Source organism: Carassius gibelio, chromosome A22, assembly GCF_023724105.1.
Source record: "Carassius gibelio isolate Cgi1373 ecotype wild population from Czech Republic chromosome A22, carGib1.2-hapl.c, whole genome shotgun sequence".
Lineage (NCBI taxonomy): Eukaryota > Metazoa > Chordata > Actinopteri > Cypriniformes > Cyprinidae > Carassius > Carassius gibelio.
The window spans coordinates 867,651-890,578 of NC_068392.1; the positions used below are offsets into that span (position 1 = coordinate 867,651).

At 37.7% G+C, this 22,928-nt stretch overlaps 2 protein-coding genes across 2 annotated transcripts; one reads left to right on the forward strand and one right to left on the reverse strand.

Annotated features, from left to right (window-relative positions):
• The first annotated feature begins 754 nt into the window (after nt 1-754).
• Nucleotides 755-12,172, forward strand: LOC127942976 (NUAK family SNF1-like kinase 2). The gene is made up of 6 exons (XM_052539039.1): nt 755-1,052; nt 6,835-6,955; nt 7,122-7,273; nt 8,742-8,807; nt 9,285-9,537; nt 10,345-12,172. The coding sequence occupies exons 1-6, from the start codon at nt 891-893 to the stop codon at nt 11,325-11,327; spliced, it is 1,737 nt and encodes a 578-aa protein (XP_052394999.1). The 5' UTR covers nt 755-890; the 3' UTR covers nt 11,328-12,172.
• A 4,340-nt stretch (nt 12,173-16,512) lies between these two features.
• On the reverse strand, nt 16,513-22,915 carry bysl (bystin-like). Its single transcript, XM_052539164.1, has 7 exons — nt 22,474-22,915; nt 20,284-20,431; nt 20,075-20,213; nt 19,876-20,009; nt 19,629-19,789; nt 18,463-18,565; nt 16,513-16,993 (listed from the first exon to the last, which is right to left on the reverse strand). Exons 1-7 carry the CDS (start codon nt 22,706-22,708, stop codon nt 16,642-16,644), a joined length of 1,272 nt encoding a protein of 423 aa, XP_052395124.1. The 5' UTR covers nt 22,709-22,915; the 3' UTR covers nt 16,513-16,641.
• Nucleotides 22,916-22,928: the final 13 nt, after the last annotated feature.

Sequence of the window (22,928 nt, forward strand, 5' to 3'; positions counted from 1 at the left end):
CACAATTTGAGACCAGAAACGCAGTAACTGTAAGAGTAAATAATAATTATAATAATGATGATAATAATATGCACCCGTTTGTAGCGAAGCGTGTAAATTAATTTCTCTATACAATGATGTCACATAACAAAAGACCGAACTACAGGTTAAAGCCTTTTATACAGTCTTATTATTATTATTGTTATTATTTATTAATTATAAACATTAAAACATTAACAACAGGCCAAACAACAGGCAGTATACTTAAAATCATAAAGACAAAATAATAATAATAATAATAATACCAATAATATACACAGATTTGTTGCCAGGTTATGGGTCTGTCACGTGATGAAGGAACGACTCGAACCCGAAAGACTCATGAGAGATGAACTAATCAGTTCTGTTTCCGGCTCAAACCCGAACACTGGTCAGATAAGAGCTGAGGTGAACTAATCACAGAACCAGATAAAACAATTAATTAATCTTTTCTGTTTCTTATATCATTATAGTTTTGTATTGTTTGTAGTGTGATCAACGTTTGCGTGCTAGTATTAGTAGACCTTAGCAAAGTAACACTTAACATTTTAATTATATTTGATCAAATTAACCAAATGACTCGAAAAAGATTCGGTCATTTAGATGAACGAGACTCAAAGGTCCGAGTCGGTAAAATGATCCGAACTTCCCAACAACAGACCGCAAGCGCGAGGGGCGGGGCGTCGCTGATCGTAAGCCCCGCCCCTCGCGCTTGCGGTCTGTTGTGCAGTGATGGGAAGTTCGGATCATTTTACCGACACTGGACTCATGCAGTCGCTGGGGACGCGCCGCTCGCCGCACAGTGCCACCTGCACGCGCACATGAACGCACCTCTTCTTCTTGCTCTTCTTCCTCCGCGCGTGTAGCCGCTCATGGAGTGTGACGGGACTCCGGGCGTCGCGTCCGTCAAGCGTCAGGCGGTGAAGCGGCACCATCACAAACACAACCTCAAACACCGGTACGAGTTCCTGCAGACGCTCGGGACAGGCACGTACGGGCGCGTGAAGAAAGCCACGGACCGATCCGGGACACCGGTGAGAGCGCGCTCACATCATCACAGCGGGCACACGCTTACACTTTATATATATAAAAATGTATACTAATAATATTATTTCAATATTAATAATACAAATCTAATTTATTTTAAACTAATAAAAAAAAAAATACAAATCACATTTATTTTAAAATAATAAAATATTTAGAATAAAATCTAAAAATATTTTTTCTGGAGTTTGTGGACGGTTTTTGAATTGTCCTGCAGGTTTGAAGCAGTGTTTGTGCTGCTGTATTATGAGTGTGTGTGTGTGTGTGTCTGTCAGGAAACAGAACAGGTTCTGAGGACGAGCTTTAAACAGCCCTGGGCTCAGTCACTCACACACACTCCTCAATCATCTCTGTTTTAGGATCTTATCACATTGTTATTTTTTAGACATTTGTTCTTGCATTTTAAAACTATTTTCATGACAATTTATCACACATAACCTTAACTTATCACTGTAATAATATCTCTTTAAAAAAAACTAAATTGTAGTTATGTTTTGAAAAATATTAAATTAAATCACAAACATACTATGACATGTAAATATTTTGTATTTTAGTTGAGATTTATATATATATATATATATATATATATATATATATATATAATATTATCTGCTGTAAAATTAGTTTTCTTATCTCAGATGCACAAAACACACTCCATTTTGATAAGTTAAATAAAATATTTTTTTAAGCATAAGTCTAAGACATAAAACCAGGTGCTATTTATTATTAAATCAAGCTTGTTTTAAAAATCTGTATTTCTAGAATATATGACAATGAAACTAATATTTCTGTAGACATCTGCAGTTAAGCTTGTTTTTCTTAACTCGGAAACATAAAACTAAAATTGATGTCTAAAACTAGAGAAGTGTTTTTACTGAAATTATATTTAAACAGAAATTTTAATATATTTAAAACATTATATTAAATATAATTTCTTTAGGGTTAAGTTAGGGTTCTAACCCTAACCCTCTTTTTTAAAAATGATATTTTACTCTAAATAATTATTCAAATCTTTTATTCTCACCAACTAAATGTCTTATTTTAAGGATATTTAAGTGTATTAATCCATTCATTTATTAATTAATGTGTAAATCACAAAAGCAGACAGCGATACTGATGAAGATGTTGGTATTTGTGTGCTGTAACGCTGTAGATGGTAAGAGTGTTTGTACTCTAAATCAGCTGCTAGTGTCTGACCTCGCACAGAGAAGCAGGAAGCACTAGTGTCCTTCAGGAGCGGTTCCTTGCTCGGGGCTTTCCTCCACTACAATAGAGCTGGGGCTTTAGTTTGTTCAGTCCAGCAGGAAATACTTCTTCTTCTTCTTCTGAGGAAAGAGAGAGTGAGTGAGTCACAGATAACAGACTGATAACTCTATTCATAGATGTGTGCCGCTGAAACCGAGATCTTAGGGACTTTAAAGGGTTGAACCAGTCCAAATCTGTGCTGCTTTCACATTGGTCTTTTATTAGTCAAAACTAAAACCATATTGTATCTGACCATCAGCTTCTGATTAATTAGGCAATGTCAAGTTTTGAATGTTAACTTACACCTTATTACCACATTTACCCCTTTTTTATTATTTTTTATTAAATATTTAAATTATTTTTTAATTCGAAAATGTAGAAATTCTTTGAAATGATACATGTACAGTATATATTTTTTCCCGTTTTAATTGAATTTATCAGAACACATAATCTGAGAATTACAAGTATTAATCTAATTTTTACCTCACCATAGCTCAAAAACTGAGCTTATTTATTTCTAAAAAAACAACATGAATGAATTAATTACAAAAATAAAATAAAATCTTGCTTGAATTTTCACCTTCAGATACTCATATATTCATGTTCATCAACATACTCCAAACAGCTGAATCTTTTTTTCTAAAAGTCTTTTTGACCCTTATGGTGCTCCATACCCGGCTCAGAATCACCCAAACGTTTGAAATGGTTACATCTCTGAAAACACATTAGTACAAACGAGTAAAACTAACTGTTAAAGGAGATGCAGTGTTTCTAAATGTTTCTGTGTCAAAGCAGACGAGAGTGTGACGTGTTTGTCCATCTGTTGCTCACCGGTGACCTGTGGAGACACACACACACACACACACACACACACTGCTGGACGTCTGCATGCTGGTATGTCAGGCACGCCTAGCGACACACACATTCCTGCATGCGTGCACACACACTCAAAAATTACACATACACACACACAGACACACACCACTCACTTTCACACACACACAGACACACACACTCACTCACTCACACACAAATACACATTCACACTTACACATGCTCACACACACACACACACACACAGACACTCTCACACGCTCACTCACACACACAAATACACATACTCACACTCTCTCACTCACACACACAAATACACACACTCACACTCACACACACACACACACACACACACTCCCTAACAAATTCACATACTCACACTCTCTCACTCACACACACTCAAACAGACATACTCACTCACACTCTCACGCTCACACTCTCTCACACACACTCACAAACAGACATACTCTCTCACTCACTCACACACGCTCACAAATATACATACTCACACTCTCACACTCACACCCTCACACACAAATACACATACTCAATCACACACACACACACTCAAACAAATACACATACTCACTCACACTCTCACACTCACAGACATGCTCACTCTCTACTCATTCACACTCTCACACACAAATACACATACTCACACTCACTCACACACGCTCACAAACAAATACACACTCACTCTCTCACTCACACACAAATACACATACTCACTCTCTCACTCACACACAAATACACATACTCACTCTCTCACTCACACTCACTCACACACAAATACACATACTCACACTCACTCACACACGCTCACAAACAAATACACATACTCACTCTCTCACTCACACACAAATACACATACTCACTCTCTCACTCACACACACTCACACACAAATACACATACTCACTCTCTCACTCACACACACAAATACACATACTCACTCTCTCACTCACACACACTCACACACAAATACACATACTCACACTCTCTCACTCACACACACAAATACACATACTCACACTCACTCACACACACAAATACACATACTCACTCTCACTCACACTCTCTCACACACACACACACACACACACACACTCCCTAACAAATTCACATACTCACACTCTCTCACTCACACACACTCAAACAGACATACTCACTCACACTCTCACGCTCACACTCTCTCACACACACTCACAAACAGACATACTCTCACACTCACTCACACACGCTCACAAACAAATACACATACTCACTCTCTCACTCACACACAAATACACATACTCACTCTCTCACTCACACACACTCACACACAAATACACATACTCACTCTCTCACTCACACACAAATACACATACTCACTCTCTCACTCACACACAAATACACATACTCACTCTCTCACTCACACACAAATACACATACTCACTCTCTCAATCACACACGCTCACAAACAAATACACATACTCACTCTCTCACTCACACACAAATACACATACTCACTCTCTCACTCACACACACTCACAAACAAATACACATACTCACTTTCTCACTCACACTCACACACAAATACACATACTCTCTCACTCACACACACTCACACACAAATACACATACTCACTCTCTCACTCACACTCTCACACACAAACAGACATACTCACTCTCTACACACTCACTCTCTCACACACAAATACACATACTCACTCTCTCACTCACACTCTCACACACAAACAGACATACTCACTCTCTACACACTCACTCTCTCACACACAAATACACATACTCACTCTCTCACTCACACTCTCACACACAAACAGACATACTCACTCTCTACACACTCACTCTCTCACACACAAATACACATACTCACTCTCACTCACACTCTCACACACAAACAGACATACTCACTCTCTACACACTCACTCTCTCACACACAAATACACATACTCTCTCTCACTCACACTCTCACACACAAACAGACATACTCACTCTCTACACACTCACTCTCTCACACACAAATACACATACTCACTCTCTCACTCACACTCTCACACACAAACAGACATACTCACTCTCTACACACTCACTCTCTCACACACAAATACACATACACTCTCACTCACACTCACACTCACAAACAGACATACTCTCTACACACTCACTCTCTCACTCACACTCTCACACACAAATACACATACTCACTCTCTACACACTCACTCTCTCACACACAAATACACATACTCACTCTCTCACTCACACTCTCACACACAAACAGACATACTCACTCTCTACACACTCACTCTCTCACACACAAATACACATACACTCTCACTCACACTCACACTCACAAACAGACATACTCTCTACACACTCACTCTCTCACTCACACTCTCACACACAAATACACATACTCACTCTCTACACACTCACTCTCTCACACACAAATACACATACTCACTCTCTACACACTCACTCTCTCACAAACAAATACACATACTCACTCTCTCACACACAAATACACATACTCACTCTCTACACACTCACTCTCTCACAAACAAATACACATACTCTCTCACACACAAATACACATACTCACTCTCTACACACTCACTCTCTCACACACAAATACACATACTCACTTACACTCACAAACAGACATACTCACTCTCTACACACTCACACTCTTACAAACAAATACACATACTCACTCACACTCACACACACACACACACACTCACACTCTCACGCACTCTCTCTCACACAGACACAGACACACACACACACACACACACTCACAAAAGAGGGCGAGAGACAAACAGCTCACGGTCTGTTGATGATCAAATATCAGTCTGATTGTGTCACAGTCACTCTCAGTATGAAAAGGTTACATAAGATCCGTCTGACGCATGATTTACTCCAGAATATTTACAGTTCCATGCTCCAAATCCAAAACATGAACAAGAACAAAATCTCTAAATTAGGGATGGGCGATAGTTCATAAGAAAATTTAGTTTGATATGTTATAGATTAATTAATCTTAAGTGATATATTATTATAGTATATCAATATAATAAACAAATGATTTTATTTAATTATATTAAGAATGTAATATTTCTAAATATTGTTTAAAATTGAATAACCATTTAATGGGTAGTAATCAGTGGAATTAATTTTTTATGTTAAATGTGATTTTATATTTAGTCATTACCTTGACAATCAATATTAGTAGTTATAATATAATTAACATTTAATGTTACATATCAAAATTATTACTGTCATATTTAATAAATATATTAAAATTAACCTACGTTGTAAATATACCATTAAATATTTTAAATATTTAATAATTGTGTAACGAGTAGTTACATGTTGTTAAATGTTTGTTATTTTAATACAATTAACACAGTTAATAATAGTTAAATACATTAATAGGTTTATTTCATATTTAATAAAAAATAATATAACTATCAACCTACATTGTAAATATTGTGAGGATTTTAATGCTTTTAAGTAAACAGTGCTCTAGTTGACTTTATAATCTGATATTGATTGAATATTTTATATATTTTCTTTTACTATATTCTGACTAGTCTTCACTTTCTTTGTGCGTGTGTGTGTGTGCGCGTGTGTGTGTGTGTGTGTGTGCGTGTGTGTGTGTGTGTGTGTGTGTGTGTGTGGTTCTCCAGGTGGCTGTAAAGTCGATCCGTAAGGAGAAGATCCGAGACGAGCAGGATCTGATCCACATCCGGCGTGAGATCGAGATCATGTCGTCTCTCGCTCATCCTCACATCATCAGCATCCACGAAGGTACACATCCACACGGCACGCAAAGCTCTTTGTTCTCATTACGCAATCGAGACGAACCCCAAAATCCGCTTTAGTGTGCTTCAGCGCACCACAATGAACCTCGTTAACCACAAAGCTGTCTTTCTCTGAATGCTGCCTACAGTTACTGATGACTGGTGTGTTTCAGTGTTCGAGAACAAGGATAAGATGGTGATCGTGATGGAGTACGCCAGTAAAGGAGATCTGTACGACTACATCTGTGAGCATCAGCACATCTCTGAGAGTCAGGCCCGACACTTCTTCAGACAGATCGTCTCTGCGGTTCACTACTGCCACCGGGTAACACACTTCAACATTTCAAAATTCTGTTCAGTTTTAATATTAATAAATATTTCCGATAAATACTTCTAAATACTCCTGTTAAGTTGAAATACTATAATAACTGTAATTAAAATGACAAAACTATAGACAAACTTAATGATAAAAGCAACAAAATTACAAATGTAAACTGAATTAAATTGAAAATATAAAAATAAACAATAATAAAAAATTTCAATGATATTATCAAATTTAATAACATTGCAAAAAAAGTTTATTTATTTAGTCATTTGGCAGACGCATTTATCTAGAAAATAAAATAAAATAAAAACTTTTATTTTATTTTTAAGTCTTTAATTTTCTATTTGTTAATATCGGAGGTAAATTAAATAAAATTAAAATTTCTGTTGTTTATTTGCAACATTTCAGATTGTGTTCAGTTTAAAACCCATAAAACTAAGTTTGAAAATAAATTACAATAAAACGAACTTGAAAACGTAAAAAAAAAAAATAATTAACATAAAATTAAATCAATTCAAAATGTAAAACACTAATTCTGATTTACTCATTTAAAATAATTTAAAAAAAATTATAATTGTATATTAATGATACTAACATGCTAGTATTCTGCGGTATTTTACTCGTTATTGTAGTAGAAGCCATAGCCGCAGTTTTAGGGTTTCACCCAACAGTCCGTCTTAACAGGTATCTGTCAAAGGTCAAAGGTCAACATGACTAAATATTAGTCCAACGCCATGTGAGCATTTCTCAGAGTCTAAAAGACTAGCCAAAGTCTCACTGAGAGCGCAGGATTGCATAACACACATCAGCCTCCGCATGACTGAGCAGCGGGTTTCACACAACACACACATCGAGAGCGTGTGAGGAACACACACACACACACACACACACACACACACACACACACACACACACACACACACACACACACACACACACACACGGGATGGTGCTCAACCAGACAGGCTCTGGTCAGTGCAGAGTTTAGCCTGATAATACGGAGACTTGTGAGACTTGTGAGACGCAGGCGTGGCTGCAGTGTTTGTGTCGCGATGTTAAATGAGGTGAAGCGCGACAGCTTCTCCCTCCTGCTGAGAAACACAATCATGCATGACTCGCATTCCAGCAAATCACCCAAAAGCTCCCGCCGTGTCCTCATTTAGAGATAAAACAGCAGGTGATTACACTGAACTCTGGGGATTTCTGAGTCTGCGTTACATGAAACTGAAATTTAAAAAGTCGAGTTCCCTCCCAAATCCAGACAACGTTGATCGCTGGATCATTTAGTAAAGCGATAACCCACGGGGAAACCCTGACTGCTTCTATAAAATAAAAGACGGCAGTGTTTCGGTTGGCAAACGACGCTAAAACTAGAGTATTAACCCAACTGTGTGTCACTCAAAGTCATCAGATCTGTTTCACCAAATACAACAGGTGTACTTTTCTAAATACTTCTGTTTTTCAACAGAACGGGATTGTTCATCGTGACCTGAAGTTGGAGAACATCTTGCTGGACGATAACTGCAATATAAAAGTACGTCGGGAGTTGACGGACTTCATTTAATTTGTGAAGGTTTTACTAGTTTATTTATAAAAGAGCAGCAGAACAAATGTTTGTTTTAGTAATTAATGGATGTGGTAAACCTGCTCCTAAAGGAGCGTCGTCCTGCAGAGTTTAGAAACACACTTGTCAGGATGCTCCTCATGTTCCTGAAGAGCAGCGGTTCCCAATCCTGGAGAACCCCAAACACTTCCGAATCAAACACACCTGATCCAGGATTGGGAACCACTAGCTTTGGGTTTCATCGGGAACGGAGATAAACTCTGCGGGATAGTGTCCCTCCAGGATGTTTTCTCTTTCATAGTGTGCTTTAAACGTTATCTCTGATACTTCTGGGTTATTACAAAAGAGGCTGTAAAACAAACACCCGATCGAAACTATCTACTGAAATCTACTTTCAGCTATAAACTAGATGAGAAGCACTGATGGAAACCACGGTGTGTTTTTCAGATCGCTGACTTCGGGTTGTCAAACTTGTACCAAGGTGACAGGTTCCTGCAGACGTACTGTGGCAGTCCTCTGTACGCGTCTCCGGAGATCGTGAACGGCCGGCCGTACAGAGGACCCGAGGTGGACAGCTGGTCTCTGGGGGTCCTGCTCTACACCCTCATCCACGGAGCCATGCCTTTCGACGGACACGACCACAAGAACCTGGTCCAGCAGATCAGCACTGGAAACTACCGCAAACCCAGCAAACCTTCTGGTGAGGCTCTTAGACGATCCATGTTTGCCCTACACTTAAACCGAAACATGAAACTGTTCTCCTGTGTGTGTGTCGAAGGTCCAGACCTGGCTCTCTAAAGCATACCATATAACAGTTTTATAGATGGAGCTTATCTATTCCTAGAAGATAACATTCAGAATTACGTGGTTTCGATCTGTTGATAAGTCATAAATTTGAGTTCCTCTGGGACGGCTAAGTTCTCACCGCTAGCAGCTTTACCTGGTGACCTTGCTGTTGCTCACATGGTTCTTCATGCATGTTACTACATGAACTCTTCTTGGCAAGCAGTGTCTCCTCTTACCCATTTCAGGTCTTGGAGTCTCTACATAGCTAATGAGATGAATCAGGTGCGTTTTATTTGGGCAGAGTTTAAAGAGATGTCCATTTGGTGTGCCTCCAGGAACAGGGTTGGGAAACTGTGCATTGTTAGCGCTCCCATTAGTAGTCAAAACACTGCATCGCTAATCATTTGCAGAGTTACATAAAACCGTGGACACACCCGCTTTGCACTGCCGACAGTTCCTCACATTGCTAGCTCTTACCGTAAAAGCATGACTTCCAGAAGCCACAAACCAGTCGGTTAGCATGCAGCTTTGAAGTCAGAGATGTTGTGGAACAGGGATGTCCAGTCCTGCACCCGGAGGGCCACTTTCCTGCAGGGAATATCTCTTGCCACACCTGAACACATGGAGCTAAACTCGACTGGAAGGTGGCCCTCCTCGTGACATCCCTGTTGTAGGCCATACATGTGTAGCATCAATGCTAATCCTTCTTGTTGCTCCACAGATGCGTGTGGTTTGATCCGCTGGATGCTGATGGTGAACCCCGAGCGTAGAGCTACTTTGGAGGAGATCGCGGGTCACTGGTGGCTGAACTGGGGCTATCAGCTCCCTCTGCTGGCTCCGAGTGAATCTGCAGCTGTGCATCAGGAGCCAGGACAAGCGTCCGCTGCGTGTCCCACCGGTGGCCCGACTCGTATCGCAGACTGGCTCCGCCGCACGTCTCGCCCGCTTCTGGAGAGCGGCTCTAAGATGCGCTGCCTGCTGCGGACGGGTGGGGAACCGGTCCAGAGACAGCGCTCCATACGCCGCTCACGCAAGGAAAACAACGTCTCGCAGACCATGCAGGAAGCTCCTCGTCCGTCTAAAGGGATTCTGAAGAAGCGGGGAAGTCTTAAACAGAGAGCGCCCGGTGACCCCCAGGCTACACCGTTGGAGGAGAAGAGCCAGAACACTTTGGCTCCACCGGTCCTGCCTCCACCTCCCAAAGGGATCCTGAAGAAGCCTTCGGAAGGAGAGTCCGGCTATTACTCCTCTTCTCCGGTGTGCTCCGGACAGACTCTTGGGAAGCCGTCACCGGTGCCGCACCGCAAGGGCATCCTCAAACGCCACAGCAAGTTTTCCGGCGGCCTGGAGGAATTCGGATCGCTGGACCAGCTCGCTCCTTCCTCTCCAACAGTGGTCCACAGATCCCGACCGAGCGGCGCGGTCAGCGAGGATAGCATCCTCTCCTCGGAGTCCTTCGACAGACTTGACCTTCCTGACCGAGAGATTCCCGTCGCCCCGGTGGAGCGGCCAGCAGCTGGACGCAGGATGAGAGGAAGCGTGTCCGCTGACAATCTCCTGGACTTGAGGGAAGAGTCTCAGTATCAGGGACACTGGGACATGGCCTGCTACCACGCTGGAGTGTCCGATAGCGTCTTCTCAATTTCTAACTGTGAAAACGTCACTCAGACATATAAACAAGCCTTGGGAGCGACCGCTAGCTGAAACACACAGCGACTGTGATGTTCAGAATCTGTCAGAGATGGAAAAGGGAAGTGTTTGGTAGCGAGGAATGTTCTGGAGCATGGTTTAGAGGACAGGACGTCCTTCGTTTAGGACATGCATTTCATTCTGGAATCAGAGTTGCATTTGCAACATGCAAAACATTATACTTTGTTTGGGGAAAGTGTCTTTTATTTGGTCAGCTGCACTGCTTCCAGTGATTAGTTATTCTTTGAGATGTCTGTGGTTTTTAAATGTTTAGGGTGTCGGCTAATGAAAAAATCCAAAGATGACTCGTGATTAAGTTGTGAATTTAATCAGTTTTAAAGGTGAATGCTGGTGGTAGACTGCAGAAATCTCCAAGAACACGTGAAGACTTTACAACGTGACATTATCTGCTCAGAGTTCAGGATGCTATAAACCACTGTTTCAGGGTAAGACACTTGAATCGTGCAGATAACAAGCGTTTAAACGGCTTCAGTTAGTAGCATGGTAAAATACACTGTGACCTTTAAGAGCAAGCTAAAAGTTATCCTCAAATTGAGAAACGTGTTAAAATGGTGCGATCTACTGCCATCTGGATGTTAAGAACGGTGTGCTTCATACGATGTGAGAATGGTGTTCAGTGTCATAGCGGGTGTTGATCAGCAAATCTAACATCTTCATACAGTATTTGTGAGTCTGTAGTTTCATGCTTGAGATAACTGGAGTAATGAGGGGTTTTCTTCTGTTTGGTGTCATATTCTGTTCAAGTTTATGCATGTTTGTTTGCCAAAGTGCCTGGTTTATCTGCCCTGATGTGTCTTTGAATCAGTGGAACAATAAAACAGCACAAATGAGGTGGAAAACTTCTTAAAATATTATTTACGTTGCCAGTATATATCATAGTAGTGTTCCTCGTCTATGCTGTTAACTTTTACATATTTTATCTTTAAAATTGACAAAGTATTTTAATAACATGTCCATGTGAATGAATCATGTGTGAAATCAAGTACACGTTTACAGCAGTGTGTGTGTGTGTGTGTGTGTGTGTGTGTGACAGGGCGAAGGTTTGGTCACAATGCAAATATTTGGTTGGGTGCAGAACATTGGTGATATTAAGACTAACGAGAACATCGTCAACAAACGCTAATGTAGCAGAACGTCAACAATAAGAGAAAAGGAAGAGTCCCTTCTTCTGAGTGGCTCAGATCGGGGCCCCGCCCTCAAAACAAAACCCACCAATCGTATCACAGCAACCTCTCATCAGTGAATTTGCATAAATGATTGGTATTTTTTCTTTTCTGAAATTTGTTTATTCTTATTTCTCAAAACTGTCAACCTCATTCACAGATAAACATGAGAGGAATCGAGGTTATCATTACAATTTAGAAATAATAAATAATGTTTATTACAAATTAAAAATAAATTAACAAATATTTTTTTACCTAAGAAAATAATTGTAAATAAAGTATTATGTAACAGTTTTCAGGTTATTAAATAACGTTACTGTATAAAAAATAAAATGTGATTAAATTTGTTTCTTATTAAAAAAAACTTATATTATTCATTAAAAAAAATGTAATAAAAATAATTTTACATCAATTGCTGGATCAATTTATATTTCTTGCCTTAACTAATTAATTTTTTTTGAGGCTTTGATCCTGAAGCTCAGTTCTGATTTTTTTTTTACCACTTTTTAATGTATTTAAAATAAATGGCAGATAAAAATGTTTACATATGAATAACAGCAGCTGAACCCAAATATTTTATTAAAGATTATCCTCATAAAAGTTAAATTATTATCAGTCAGAACATCCACATGCTCCAAAATGTATTAATACCCATGACTTAAATTAAAAATAATATATGAAAATAAAAATGAAATATGAAAATAAAATTATAAATAAATAATAAAATTATTCTAAGTTTATATATATATATATATATATATATATATATATATATATATATATATATATATATATAGTTTTTTTCTTATGAATCAAAAGTTCAGTTAGAAATCAAGTAATAAAAATAAATACATAAAACCAATTTTAAATAAATTGCTAAACTAGTCTCGGTTCTGATTATTGTGTGAATAATGATGTATTTAAAGGAAAGCGCAGATAAAACTGAATAACCAGATTCCGGCTGATTCTCAGTTCAGACGGCTCCTCAGGAAAGTGTGTGTGTGTTAGCAACCGTAACTAAGTGTTTCTGCAGCACAGAGCAGATGTGAGGCTTCAGTGAAACCAGAGACCAGACCAACAAAACAAAAGAGCATCGACCCGCACACAAAGAGAGGATCAGAGAGCTGCTGACACCAGCGGGACACTGTGTGTGTGTGTGTGTGTGAGAGAGAGAGTGTGTGTGTGTGTGTGTGTGAGAGAGAGAGAGAAAGAGAGAGAGAGAGAGAGTGTGTGTTAGATTGTGTGTGTGTGTGTGTGTGTGTGTGTGTGTGTGTGTGAGAGAGAGTGTGTGCAGCACCTCAAACTACCCACAAATCCAAGAAGTATTTAATAACTATATAAATAATAATAATTGTTATTATTAAAAAAAAAAATATATATATATATATAAAATTACAAAAGCCAGGGTTATTATTAAATAAATAAATAATTAGCTGGTTTTATAAATCAGTCAAATATTATCATAACAAAAACTAAACCATTATATACAAAAATAAAAGTTCTTCACTTGAAATAAACATGACAACAAAATTACAACTTTAAAATTTAAAAGAAAAAACAAAATATAAAAAATTTATACAAATTATTTTTAATATAAATAATATTAAAATAACACTGATAGATGCACTGATTATGATTGATGAGCAACACTGAAACTCACTGCATTAATATAAGTATTATTTATATACTGTTATACAATTTGTTAATATATTTACTTAATTTTTTTATTTATTTTTAAACTGCTTCAAATGCACGACAGGTTTAGTGTTTTTTATATTTATATTTAGCATTATTTTATTTCAATGTTTTTTTTTTATTTCTATTTAGCTTTTTTACTTCAGTTTTAGTTTTAGTCATTTTAATACTTCAACTTATTTTATTTTTAATTTACATTAAAGTATTTCATCTCAAACTTACATTTCCTTCATTCAATCAGAGTATAAAAGTGGCAAGCAGTAAAAAGCGTGCATGTATGCTGGCTTTTGCAGCTAATATTACCCACAATGCCTTGCATAATGAACGAATTTTACAACTGTTTAAAATAAACATGAAAAAAGTTCAGAGTTGGCACAGCAGTTTTCCCAAACCTAAAAGAGACGTATAGCTCGAGCGGGTCACATGACATTACTCCGAGACGGTGAAATCACCAGATCAGTGTGATTCAAATCACTGAATCAGAATATGATTCATTAGAAATCATCAGACCAGTGTGATTCAAATCACTGAATCAGAATACGATTCATTAGAAATCATCAGATCAGTGTGATTCAAATCACTGAATCAGAATACGATTCATTAGAAATCATCAGATCAGTGTGATTCAAATCACTGAATCAGAACATGATTTATTAGAAATCACCAGATCAGTGGGATTCAAATCATTGAATCAGAACATGATTCATTAGACATCATCAGACCAGTGTAATTCAAATCACTGAATCAGAACACGCTTCATTAGGAATCATCAGATCAGTGTGATTCAAATCACTGAATCAGAACACGATTTATTAGAAATTACCAGATCAGTGGGATTCAAATCATTGAATCAGAACATGATTCATTAGACATCATCAGACCAGTGTGATTCAAATCACTGAATCAGAACACGCTTCATTAGGAATCATCAGATCAGTGTGATTCAAATCACTGAATCAGAACACGATTTATTAGAAATCACCAGATCAGTGGGATTCAAATCATTGAATCAGAATACGATTCATTAGAAATCATCAGACCGGTGCGATTCAAATCACTGAATGAGAACATGATTCATTAGAAATCATCAGACCAGTGTGATTCAAATCACTGAATCAGAATACGATTCATCAGCAATCATCAGATCAGTGTGATTCAAATCACTGAATCAGAATACGATTCATTAGAAATCATCAGAGAAGTGCAATTCATATCACTGAATCAGAATACGATTCATTAGAAATCATCAGATCAGTGTGATTCAAATCACTGAATCAGAGCACGATTTATTAGAAATCACCAGATCAGTGGGATTCAAATCATTGAATCAGAACATGATTCATTAGACATCATCAGACCAGTGTGATTCAAATCACTGAATCAGAACACTCTTCATTAGGAATCATCAGATCATTGTGATTCAAATCACTGAATCAGAAGACGCTTCATTAGAAATCATCAGATCAGTGTGATTCAAATCACTGAATCAGAAAACGATTCATTAGAAATCACCAGATCGATGCGATTCAAATCACTGAATCAGAAGCCGCTTCATTAGAAAACATCAGATCAGTGTGATTCAAATCACTGAATCAGAAGCCGCTTCATTAGAAAACATCAGATCATTGTGATTCAAATCACTGAATCAGAACACTCTTCATTAGGAATCATCAGATCATTGTGATTCAAATCACTGAATCAGAAGACGCTTCATTAGAAATCATCAGATCAGTGTGATTCAAATCACTGAATCAGAAAACGATTCATTAGAAATCACCAGATCGATGCGATTCAAATCACTGAATCAGAATACGATTCATTAGGAATCATCAGATCATTGTGATTCAAATCACTGAATCAGAACACTCTTCATTAGGAATCATCAGATCATTGTGATTCAAATCACTGAATCAGAAGACGCTTCATTAGAAATCATCAGATCAGTGTGATTCAAATCACTGAATCAGAAAACGATTCATTAGCAATCATCAGATCAGTGTGATTCAAATCACTGAATCAGAATACGATTCATTAGACATAAAAATATTCAAATGTGTCAGCATACAATTCACAACCATTAATTTTTTTATCCGAATTGTGAGATTTATTTTTCTATGTAAAAGACATTTTGAAAAATAGTTTCTCTATTCTCTATACCCCACCCCATTAATTCTTCATTAATAAAACCAAGATGATATAAATTTTTATAATTAAAATCCCATTTCACTCATCATGGAAGTAAAATGAATGAAGAACTACAACATTCCATGCCGAGGTTTAGATCCACACGACCGCTTGAATAAAACCAAACCATTCTGAACTTTATATAACATGATTTTATTACCTCGTAACTCAAGTTTTAACCAAGTTTAGTCCAAAAATATGAACATTGCAGAACTGCAAACAATGTGAAATACACAGTCGCAGACTTCCTGTGGCTGTGCTGAGTCTCAGTCGAGGCTCATGGCGGGTGTAGCGTCCTCCAGGTCACGTGACTCTGCGCTCTGCAGCTCGCGCCGGATCTCCGAGGAAATCTGCACGTGTGTCTGAACCTTCAGCAGATCCAGCAGCGCCTCCTTCTGTTCGGAGGACAGATCGGCTTTGTAGCGCTGCACCAGCGTCAGCAGGCTCTGGTGCCACAGCACGGGCAGCATACGTTTGTCCGCACGGAACGACAGGAAGTGCGCGACCAGAGCGTCCAGCACGCGGAAGGGCAGAGCATACTTCTTATCCAGCAGCAGCCGCAGGAAGATACTGTTGGCTCCGTTGTACTCCATCTCTGCGATTTTCAGCATGGCAGCACTGCAACGCATGATGGCTGATTAGTAGCACGTAAAAACTACAATTATGAGAATAAAGTCATATCATTGTGAGATTCAAGTTGTAATATTTTGAAAATAAAGTCAGAAGTCTCAAAATATTACGTCTATAATCTTTCAATGCTATGACATAATTCTCACAATATTTCTCAAAATACTAAAGACTTTGCTACAACTTATTCCGGTAATTTTTAATTTATCATCAAAATATTACAACTTTCATCTTGTTTTCCTACGACTTTGTTTTGGTAATTAAAATATTTTGACTTTAACCTCAAAATATTACTAGTTTAATTATGTAATTTTGAATTCATCATCCAAATTATTTATAAATTCAATCTCATAGGAATTTATTCAATATGGACTTTTTTTCCATAATTTTAAATTTATTAAAATACTTTTATAATTTCACAATTCTATGACTGATTTAGCCTTGTATAACAATTTAAACTTGTAATTTAAAATTTGTTCATAAAATATTACAACTTTTATCTTGTTTTCCTCTGACTTCATTATGGTTATTTAAAATATTACGCATCGCTACGACTTTATTCTCAAAATATTACAAGTTTCAAAAAGACGCTACGACTTTATTATCAAAATATTACAACTTTCGTCTTGTTTTCCTACGACTTTGTTATGGTCTTTAAAATATTACGCAACGCTACGACTTTATTCTCAAAATATTACAACTTTTGGCTTGTTTTCCTACGACTTTCTTATGGTCTTTAAAATATTACGCAACGCTAAAACTTTATTCTCAAAATATTACAACTTTCATCTTGTTTTCCTACGACTTTCTTATGGTCTTTAAAATATTACGCAACGCTAAAACTTTATTCTCAAAATATTACAACTTTCGACTTGTTTTCCAACGACTTTGTTATGGTCTTCAAAATATTACGCAACGCTACGACTTTATTCTCAAAATATTACAACTTTTGTCGTTTTCCTACAACTTTGTTATGGTCTTCAAAATATTACGCAACGCTACGACTTTATTCTCAAAATATTACAACTTTTGGCTTGTTTTCCTACGACTTTCTTATGGTCTTTAAAATATTACGCAACGCTAAAACTTTATTCTCAAAATATTACAACTTTCATCTTGTTTTCCTACGACTTTCTTATGGTCTTTAAAATATTACGCAACGCTAAAACTTTATTCTCAAAATATTACAACTTTCGACTTGTTTTCCAACGACTTTGTTATGGTCTTCAAAATATTACGCAACGCTACGACTTTATTCTCAAAATATTACAACTTTTGTCGTTTTCCTACAACTTTGTTATGGTCTTCAAAATATTACGCAACGCTACGACTTTATTCTCAAAATATTACAACTTTTGTCTTGTTTTCAAACAGCCTGTGAAAAAAAAACCATGTTATTTCAGTGCGTTTGACAACCGTGTGATGTTTTTAAAGCTGGTGATGTTTAAGGTTTTGTTCACCTGGAGTGCAGCACAGGGATGGAGCATCTGGTGATGATGCTGCCGATGATGATGGCTTCTCTCAGAGTACATGTGCCTGATTCACACAGCGGCAGCAGGATTCCTGCGCACACACACACACGCACACATCAGCACAGACTGGATTTATTCAGACTTTGATTTCACTTCTATTTTTGCCATTATAGATTTAATTCTAGGGAAGTGAATAGGGTAAAAAAAGACATCTATTCTGGATTATAATAAGTTATGTTCAAACATGCAAATGAGGAACTGTCTTATTAAATATGTACTAATTTATAAAGACATTGGATAAAGTCAGGTTCATAGTTCTGGTTTGATTTTGTCGTCATGTTAGAGTTAAAGGTTTCTCCAGAGAGGATTTTGGATTTCTCATTTGACAATAAATCAGAAAAAAAAAACTGACATACAGACATAAAACAAACTAACTTTGACCGTGTTTTTAGGAGTGAAATGTTGTATACATCAGTGTGAATGAAATGTGAACAAACTTTCAGAATATAGAGAGGAATAAAACTAAGGTTTGGTGTTTGTAACTGCTGCTGAAGTGGAGGAAAACCCTAGGTTAAAAATAACACAATTACAGTCATTTCTGAAGTTGAGTTTCGCTCTGTTTCGCCTCTGGCATGTGTTAAATACTACAGTAATGATTAGTTTATCAGTCACACCAGCATAATAAACCACCAGATCTGGTCTGTTCTGGTGTAAGTCACCAGCGTCCTCTAGTGTTCAGTTACAGTACCTACTCTAGTTTACTGGGAATATGCTGATTAGAGTTGAACTAAATACCTAATTCCCCATAGAGGCCAGTTATAAATATTATTATTATTTATTTTTTTATCATACACAAATGCATTGATTTACTTCAAGAGACCTTTATTAACCCACAGGATCCGTGAGGAGCACTTTATATGATGGATGGATGCACTTTATTTTGCTTCAAAATCTCAACACCCATTCACTGCCATTATAAAAAGCTTGGAAGAGCCAGGATGTTTCTTAATATAACTCTAGGATAGCTTGATACTGAGTAAACAATGGGGTAAGTTTTTTTCATTTTTGGATGAACTTTACCTTTAAATAGATTTGTTAATATGCATTGAACTGAGCTGTTGATAAATATCAGATGAGTTGGCGCTGCCGCTCACCTTTGAACCAGGCTCCGGGTTTGAAGAGCGCTTTCTTCAGCGCGCTGTAGAGGTGAAAGTTCAGCCGCTTGAACTCGGCGATGTCGTCTCGGATCCTGGGCAGCAGCACCAGATTGTAGAAGCGCTGAGCCATTCGCTCCTTCAGATTAGACGAGAAGATCCTGCACGGACACCAACAACACAAGTGAGCGAAGACAGGAAGTGACACCAACACAAGCGCAGCGGTCTGTGCACGGTGACCTCTGACCTGGTGGCCTGGTACATGGCGGCGGCCGTCCACGTCTCCGGCTCGGTGAGGTACAGCACCTGCTCCCAGTTGGACAGAGCCGGGATGATCTTGAAGGCTTTGGGAAGTTTCCCGCTGCGGTATTTCGACAGGACCTGCGGAGGGAGAGTGTTAGCGCTGGCGGAGGACAACTCAAAGCACTCAATATTAGCGCTCGCACCTTGTTGACGCCTCGGTACACCTCCACCACGCGCGGGTCCAGCTGAGGAGCGGCGCATCCAGACACCTCGGACATCACGGTGCCCACCTCCGTCTGCTTCTCTGTGATCTTCTCCATGATGATGTCAGCTAGCGTGCGTCTGCGGAGACACAAGCCGTTAGATCACGTGACGCGGCGTTCATGGACTCGCCGTGGATGCGTGTGCTCACCTGAGCGGCGGGTTCTTGTTCATGAACATCTCGATGGCCTTCTCGTCCTCAGGGTCCACGTCCACCTGGTCACCCGTCTCCTCCGCAGGGTCATCAGCGCCCAGCGCCGGCCACTCGTCATCAGAGTCTCCATCCTGTGTGCTCGGACCTGAAACCACCAGCAGTCCACCGACGCTTTATACATCGCTGTCTACACGATCTGATCACTGCGCTTATATAGTTCATCTGTCTGTAGATGATAAATATCTGTCTGTCTGTGTCTATATATCATAATATCTGTCTGTGTGTCTATATATTATAAATATGTGTCTGTGTCTATATATTATAAAAATCTGTCCGTCTGTGTCTATATATTATAAAAATCTGTCTGTCTATATATTATAAATATCTGTCCGTCTGTGTCTATATATTATAAATATTTTTCCGTCTGTGTCTACATATTATAAATATCTGTCCGTCTGTGTCTATATATTATAAATATCTGTCTGTGTCTATATATTATAAATATCTGTCTGTGTCTATATATTATAAATATCTGTCCGTCTGTGTCTATATATTATAAATATTTTTCCGTCTGTGTCTACATATTATAAATATCTGTCCGTCTGTGTCTATATATTATAAATATCTGTCTGTGTCTATATATTATAAATATCTGTCTGTGTCTATATATTATAAATATCTGTCCGTCTGTGTCTATATATTATAAATATCTGTCTGTCTGTGTCTATATATTATAAATATCTGTCTGTGTCTATATATTATAAATATCTGTCTGTGTCTATATATTATAAATATCTGTCTGTGTGTCTATATATTATAAATATCTGTCCGTCTGTGTCTATATATTATAAATATCTGTCCGTCTGTGTCTATATATTATAAATATCTGTCTGTGTCTATATATTATAAATATCTGTCTGTGTCTATATATTATAAATATCTGTCTGTGTCTATATTTTATAAATATCTGTCTGTGTGTCTATATATTATAAATATCTGTCTGTGTGTCTATATATTATAAATATCTGTCCGTCTGTGTCTATATATTATAAATATCTGTCTGTGTCTATATATTATAAATATCTGTCCGTCTGTGTCTATATATTATAAATATCTGTCCGTCTGTGTCTATATATTATAAATATCTGTCCGTCTGTGTCTATATATTATAAATATCTGTCCGTCTGTGTCTATATATTATAAATATCTGTCCGTCTGTGTCTATATATTATAAATATCTGTCTGTGTCTATATATTATAAATATCTGTCCGTCTGTGTCTATATATTATAAATATCTGTCCGTCTGTGTCTATATATTATAAATATCTGTCCGTCTGTGTCTATATATTATAAATATCTGTCCGTCTGTGTCTATATATTATAAATATCTGTCCGTCTGTGTCTATATATTATAAATATCTGTCCGTCTGTGTCTATATATTATAAATATCTGTCTGTGTCTATATATTATAAATATCTGTCTGTCTGTGTCTATATATTATAAATATCTGTCCGTCTGTGTCTATATATTATAAATATCTGTCTGTGTCTATATATTATAAATATCTGTCCGTCTGTGTCTATATATTATAAATATCTGTCTGTGTCTATATATTATAAATATCTGTCTGTCTATATATTATAAATATTTGTCTGTCTATATATTATAAATATTTGTCCGTCTGTGTCTATATATTATAAATATCTGTCCGTCTGTGTCTATATATTATAAATACCTGTCTGTCTGTATGTCTATATATTATAAATATCTGTCTGTATCTCTATATATTATAAATATATGTCTGTCTGTGTCTATGTATAATAAATATCTGTCTGTATCTCTATATATTATAAATATCTGTCTCTATGTCTATATGTTATAAATATCTTTCTTTCTGTGTCTATATATTATAAATACATGTCTGTGTATATAGATCATAAAACTCTATCTATAAATAAAATACCTTTCTGTGTGTATATACAATAAACATCTGTTTGCCTTTATCTTTAGACTACACCGACTCAATATCCTTAGTAAATATTTGTCTATAAATCATAAACATCTGTCTGTTTGTCTATATATCATAAATATCTGTCTGTCTATATATTATAAACAGGTGTTTGTCTCGGTATCATAAATATCTCCATGTCTCTATATCATATATCTCTGGTCAGGTGAGGGTCACCCAGGCGGGTCGCTGGGGGTCTCCTGGTCTGTGGGGTGAGTCCCAGCTCGCCCTGTAGTTCCTCCTGCTGTATTCGGGCCTGCTGGAGGATCTTTCGGGACAGTTTCTCGTCCACATACTCCTGCTCGTCCTCGCTGCGGCCTCGGCTCTTCACGCGTCCGCTGGAGCGGAGCGAGTCTCCCTGCAGGATCTGATCGGCCAGAGACAGAGACTTACTCTTCGGCACCTTCGGCATGATGACGGGGATTACTCGAGCAGTTATTAGTTACTTTAACTCCGGCTTGAGCTCATGACACGCAGCTGAACGCCGAACACACGTGTGTCTGAAGCAATGGCGCAGTGTGTGTTTGAGTGAGTGTGAGTGTGAGTGTGTGTCTGTAATGCTGATCTGAGATCAGATGAACCAATCCAGCGCTGATCTCAGTGTTTACGCGGCGCTCATAACAGCTGATCTC

Bases quoted from the DNA above. Each gene is read 5' to 3' on its own strand.
- LOC127942976 (XM_052539039.1), top strand. From the start codon at position 891: ATGGAGTGTGACGGGACTCCGGGCGTCGCGTCCGTCAAGCGTCAGGCG. The intron at 7,274-8,741 runs GTAACACACTTC...GTTTTTCAACAG, and splicing joins CGGTTCACTACTGCCACCGG to AACGGGATTGTTCATCGTGA. The intron at 9,538-10,344 runs GTGAGGCTCTTA...GTTGCTCCACAG, and splicing joins CAAACCCAGCAAACCTTCTG to ATGCGTGTGGTTTGATCCGC.
- bysl (XM_052539164.1), bottom strand. From the start codon at position 22,708: ATGCCGAAGGTGCCGAAGAGTAAGTCTCTGTCTCTGGCCGATCAGATC. The intron at 20,010-20,074 runs GTGCGAGCGCTA...CTCCCTCCGCAG, and splicing joins TGTACCGAGGCGTCAACAAG to GTCCTGTCGAAATACCGCAG. The intron at 19,790-19,875 runs GTCAGAGGTCAC...GTGTCCGTGCAG, and splicing joins GCCATGTACCAGGCCACCAG to GATCTTCTCGTCTAATCTGA.